Source organism: Monopterus albus, unplaced genomic scaffold, assembly GCF_001952655.1.
Source record: "Monopterus albus unplaced genomic scaffold, M_albus_1.0 scaffold245.1, whole genome shotgun sequence".
Classification (NCBI taxonomy): domain Eukaryota; kingdom Metazoa; phylum Chordata; class Actinopteri; order Synbranchiformes; family Synbranchidae; genus Monopterus; species Monopterus albus.
In genome coordinates, this window is record NW_018128125.1 from 208,495 (window position 1) to 214,840 (window position 6,346).

Below are 6,346 nucleotides of genomic sequence, written 5' to 3' on the forward strand. Positions count from 1 at the left end.
GCGTCTCCCCATCAACGACAAAGCATGTCAGCGGTATGGAAGCATTTTGAAGTTTCAGGTGAGGACACCAAAGTTGCAATATGCAACATTTGTTCTGCGAAAATATCAAGAGGAGGTACGGTGCCAAAGAACTTTTCGACAACATGTTTGATACACCACCTGAAAAAAACATCCAATTGAATATGAGGAGTACCGAAAAGCCTTATATAACCATTTGCTGTGGTGTAATGAATGATTCATAACCTTTTCCCATGGTTCAATTTACTTTCTTGCTGGATAATCTGTAAACCTGCTGGTAACATGAACATCTATAGTGAGAACACAATGAAGCAGCAAATCCACAGCCAGTAAATGTAGAGAATATACAGTGGTGACATTAACCATGTTCAGTGAATGCTAGACGCCACTGTAATTGGAAATTAACACTCTAGTGTAATGACTTTTTTTTCCTAATGTATTTGAAGGGACATTTGACGACACTCTGTGCGTTTTAACTAACAGACTTTTAGGCATTATACACTCTGTGTAGCTGCATTATCACTCTGTTTGTTCCCATGATGCTGCTTTCATGGTGTCTTCCTAGCCAGGGCCCTGTTCAAGAGCACTTTTCTATGCAGCACATTTAAAGCGCTTTCACACTATTTGCCCATTCACCCATTTTCTTTGTATTCATACAAACACACATACAGACTCACACATGATATGATATCAAGTGACTTTGATTCTTCAACATGTGGACTGGAGAAGCTGGAGATCGAACCACCAACTTTACACTGTTATTGTAACAATCCCATGCTTTTCGCTGTGGACCTATTGTAAGCTTTGCTGTGAGAGCAGGCTGAAAGGGACCAGTCAGGATGCTCAGTGGACCAGATATCACACACTCTTATTCAAGGTGTATTATTAGATCTTGTGATGGCCAAAGGTCCTGGCTCTCAGTTGAGTTGTGCTGTTACTGAATTCAAGCCAATCAATCTGACATCCCTTGGGCATCATTTTCCGCCCACTCTGTCTTGCAGAAGGGGGATGTCAGAGTGAGGGCAGTGGATTACCTTGTGCTGTGCTTGTTAAAAGCTTTTATTCTCGATAATCGTATCTCATTGGGACACACAAAACTCCCTTAATTAGAATCCAAGACTTTATTTCCCTCCCTCAGCCTTTTAATTCCACATAATAAAATCCAGGTCAAAATTAGATTTTGTTTTTGGCAAGCGAGTACAACCTGAGCACCTGTGCAGGTCAGAGGAGGCAGCTTGCAGGTGCTGGTATTATGGCCGCAGGCGAGAGGCCATGAGGGGAGGAAATGAAAGGTTTCAATATAGGCTCTTTTTGGAACACTTGTGCTTTATTTCGTCTCCTGTAATGGACAGGTGGGAAGGATTTTCTGGTTTCTTCCGTCCGTTTTTTCCAGCATACTTTCAGCTATGAAAACGTTCAGGTATCAATGTTCAGCTTTTTAAGGACATTTATGCTATTTTTCTTTTTTTATAACCTTTTTATACTTTTTAAGCTTTTTAGTGTCTTTCAGTAAAATTTTGCCCATTCAAATGAATGGGAAAATTCAACTTCAGCATACTTTCAGCTATCAAAATGTTCAGCTCTTCAAGGACATTCATACTTTTATTGAGAAATTTTAAAAACATCATACTTTTGAAATATTTAGCTTTATTTTGAAGGTTTTGCCCCATTCAAACGAATGGGAAAATTCTACTTTACCATACTTTCAGGTATGAAAATGTTCAGCTCCTCAAGGATATTCATGCTTCTATTAACCTTTCAAAACATCACACTTTTAAAATATTTAGCTTTATTCTGAAAAGTTTGCCTCTTTGAAATGAATGGGGAAATTCTACTTCAGCATACTTTCAGGTATTTCAGGTATCAAAATGTTCAGCTCTTCCAGGACATTCATTCTTTGTCTCAGAATTTGTATACACTTCACACTTCTGAAATATTTAGCTTTATTTTGAAAATTTCCCCCCATTCAAATTAATGGAAAAATTGTACTTGAGCATACTTTCAGGTAGATATGCCTTTCAGGTGTCTAAATGTTCAGCATTTTATTAAGTTCAGCATACCTTGAGCTAAAAAAGCCATTCAGGTATCAAAATGTTCAGCTCTTCAAGGCCATTCCTGATTTATTACTTTATTGCATCTCATCCTTCAGATTATTCAACAAAGAACTTTAGCCATTTCTTCTAATTTTTCTGCTGTTTCAGCAATTGATTTCAGGCATTTTCAGGACGATCTTTCAGCTTATCAGCATCCACAAGCAGTTACGACAGGAAATGCATTTCTTTAGTTCAGGTCTGTTGCTGAATTGGTTGTGCTAGCACTTAGCATTGCTAACCAGTCATGGAGACTGCAATTATGTTAATATAGTGCAGATTATATACATGCTGGCTAATGAGTTTGTCATGCACTATATTGATAGCTCCCCATGTGTTGGTTTGAAGAGGTACACAGTAGCTCTGACAGCTGCATTAGTATACTCTAGGTATTTCTCCTAATACACGTCTATAAATTCATTTTAAGAACCCTTATATCTGTTTTTTTAGGTTTCAGTCCACGTGGAGACCGAGGAGGAAGAGGTGGAGGATGGGGTGGAGGTAGAGGAGGATTTGGTGACAGGGGAGGACGAGGAGGATTCCGAGGAGGAAGAGGTAAGATTGGAGGAAATGGATGATGCATCATCAAGCATATAAATGAATTCCTGTCTCATTTCTATGGGTGATGTGTCGTTCTCAACCTCGGGTCCTCTACTAGAGACCTGAGTTGTCAGATTCTTTGTACCATCTTTGCTGTTCCCAATATTGCAATCTGGACAGAGAGCTCTGTTCAGGGAATCAGGTGGAATGACTCTCAGCTTAGAAGGCTGTGCAGTGCCTAGAGTATTCACCTCCTTGGATGTTTTACCCTTTTGATTTTATAAATCCAGTCATGGTCAATATAATTTGGCAAAAAAATACAAAAAACCTCTTTAATGTAAAGTCACGGTGATCAGCGACAACGATGAGTCAGCCTACAGGGAGGAGATACAGCACCTGGCTGTGTGGTGCCCTAACAATAACTTGCTCCTTAACACCGACAAGGCTAAAGAGCTCATTGTGAACTACACGAGGGAGAAAGGAGGCACACACGACCCCATCCATATTAACGATCCAACCATCCATGGTTGTTGAACGTGTCTCCAGCTTCAAATTCCTGGGGACCCACATCTCAAAGGATCTGTTCTGGACCACTAACACCCGCAGCCTGGTTAAGAAGGCTCACCAGTGCCTCTTCTTTCTGAGGACACTGAAGAAGAACCAGCTGTCTTCAGATGTCCTGGTGAACATCTACTGCTGTGCCATCTAGAGCATCCTGACCAGCTGTATCAGTTTGGTATGAAAACTGCACTGCCTCTGACCACAAGGTGCTGCAGCAACTGCCCACCGCATCACAAGGACTTTACTTCCAGCCTTTGAGGGTGTCCACAGGGAAAGCTGTGTCCGACGTGTTTGAAGCATTCTCAAGGACTCCTCTCACCCTGCTCACAAACTGTTTGACCTCCTGCCCTCTGGGAGGCACTTCAGGAGCCTCTGGACCAAAACTAGTAGAACAGTAGGAACAGCTTCCTCGTTACTGTCTCCTTACTGAACTCTGTTCCCTGTTGACCCCCCACTGCCTTCCAATATACCACTACATACTCCTCTCCCCTTCTCATCTCTCCTCCTAGGACTAATGTAATACATTTCTGTTACCTGTAACACTGAAGTGATCTATTAATTTGCACATAATCGCAGAATACTGCTGTTATTCATTTGCACACTGTTCATATGCAGATACTGTATATTCATCTTTGCACTATTTACACCCATTGAACTATTCACTCATGCAACTTGTCTTCTGCACTGTTTCATTCCATTTCATCCCATTGCACTAGTTTTATAAGCCTAATGTTCCTTATCCATTACTGTAATATGAATCATAGTCTGTTGTACATTACCCTACATATCTTACTGTAAATATCAATTGTACATATCCATCGGTAAATTAGTTCTGACTGTACAGACTGTAGATACTCAAACTCTGCACTGCTGTTGTTGTGTGGATGCTGTACCACACTATGCTCTTCTGTTCTTTATTGTATGGATGCTGATTCAACATCCATACTATGGTATCCAGTTATTTATTATTATTGTATGGATTCTGATTCATCATAGAAACACCATTCAGGTATAAAAATGTTCCGCTTCTTCAGGACATGCGCGGATCTATTCAGAATTTTCCTAAATTTCATACTTGTTGAAATATTCTGCATTATTTTGATAATTTTGCCCCATTCAAATGAATAGGGAAATTGAACTTCAGCATACTTTCAGCTATCAAAATGTTCAGCTCTTTTGAAAATTTCCCCCCATTCAAATGAATGGGAAAATTGTACTTCAGCATACTTTCAGGTAGATGTGCCTTTCATGTGTCAATGGTCAGCATTTTCAGGGCGATCCTTCAGCACATAGCATCCACACGCATTTTCGACAGGAAATGCATTTCTCTAGTTGCGCTTCTGGTTATATTCCAAACTGTATTTCGTTGCCTTGTACTTGTACATGGGTAATGACAAAGTTGAATCGAATCTAATTTGCCATGTTTCTTAAAAGTTCTGGTGGATTTTGTGTCTGAGACAAGCCCCCCACACTCCCCTGTTTGACCTGTACCTGCCAGCTGTGAGTCTAGATTTGTAGTCAGAATAAGGCTGAATGAAAGCTAGTTACTGATTAAAGTGTTTTTTCTTTTTAAACCTTACCCAGAGTAAGGAGATTTTTTTTTTCTTAAAACGCCTATGGCAGAATTAGTAAGATGGACTAATTCTGACTTCTCACACTCTACTGCTCTATGCTTCACTAAGACTTGACTCAGCAACTCCATTTTGCACAGTGCAATACAAATACAGTGGAACCTTGGATTGCGAGTATAATTCATTCCGGCAACGTGGTCGTAATCCAGAACACTCGTATATCAAAGCGAATTTCCCCATAAGAAATAATGGAAACTCAGATGATTAGTTTCATCACCAACGTATCCATATATAAATGATTACAGTAATACGAAATACAGTATAAAGTAACTAACGAAGCCAACAGCTGAATATGCTAATAGCTGATTGTTACTAGCCGCGGTGCTTCAGTGGAATGGGCCCAAAAAAGAATACGCAGAGAGAGGAAGTCTAGGTCTCTGGATTTCTTAACCGATGAGATGACTGCGGTGAAGAAGCAGCAGAATTGGCTTGTGGAACTTTTGGAGGAGGTTAAACAGCTGTGCCTCCAAAACTTTGAAAAGGATAAACGGATTGTCGACCTAGAATGGAGGGTGGACGATCTGGAGCAATTCTCCTGGATGAAGGATTTGCTCAACACCGGTATTTCCATCAAACCATGCTCGTATGTGTGTGCGGTAGCCGCGAACAGCGGAGATGAGCCTGGGGGAGGAGGAAATGCGCTCTGTGGAGCAACAAGTGGTAGCCTTTCTTCAGAGCAAAGAAATTGAGCTGGACCCGGAGTGCATTGAAGCATGCCACCCTCTCTACCTAGAAGGATCAACGACGACAGACCAGCGGTCATTCTGAGATTTGTCAGTAAAAAAATAAGATGACATTGTTAAAGCAAGGTCGCAAACTCAAAGGGACGAATGTGTGTATATATAAATGAGTACTTAACAATAAAGAATGCAGATATAGCCAGGAAGGCAAGATACCTCAAACAACGAAAAATCCAACAAACATGGTAACAGATGGCAAAATCTTCATCAAGTTAAATGGATCCCATGAGGAGACGAAAATTCTCATAAACCATGACGATTATCAGTGACCACAATGCAATTTATCATCTTAACAATTAAGGTAATGTCTTACCTACACTATCACAATGAGTACTGAACCGCATATAGGTGGTCAAATGAATAATTGCACAGAGACAGACCTACTGTAGAAAATTGAACTTCAACAACTGGATCTGGGTGCAATGGAATACACTGAGTTTAACATGATGTAGAGACGGATATTGATCCTGATAATTGTTTCTACTATAAATTGTAATTATACAAATGAACAATATTCTAATAATTCCATTACTAAGGATAAATTGTCTATTATCCATTTCAATAGAAGTATGTATACAAATTTTAATGTAATAAGAGAATAAAGAATTTTGTTTATCCCTTCAGTGTTATAGCTATATCTGACACCTGGTTTAATCAAGAGAAAGGATTTGATTTGGATATAGAGGATTTTGACGTCCATTATGTAAATAAACAAACAAATTAGGAGATGGGGTCGTGTTTTTTTTTTTATATATGTGTGTGTGTG

General features: G+C 39.8%; 1 protein-coding gene across 2 annotated transcripts in view; it reads left to right on the plus strand.

Moving 5' to 3' along the window:
• fbl (fibrillarin) overlaps positions 1-6,346 on the plus strand; it is a 27,117-nt gene that overhangs the window by 2,698 nt on the left and 18,073 nt on the right. The window contains exon 2 of one of the 2 annotated variants that reach the window (XM_020620673.1): positions 2,559-2,663. In XM_020620673.1, coding sequence (XP_020476329.1) covers positions 2,559-2,663 — 105 coding nt within the window. The remainder of the gene's footprint in view (positions 1-2,558; positions 2,664-6,346) is intronic. The other variant, XM_020620675.1, reaches the window with a different exon arrangement.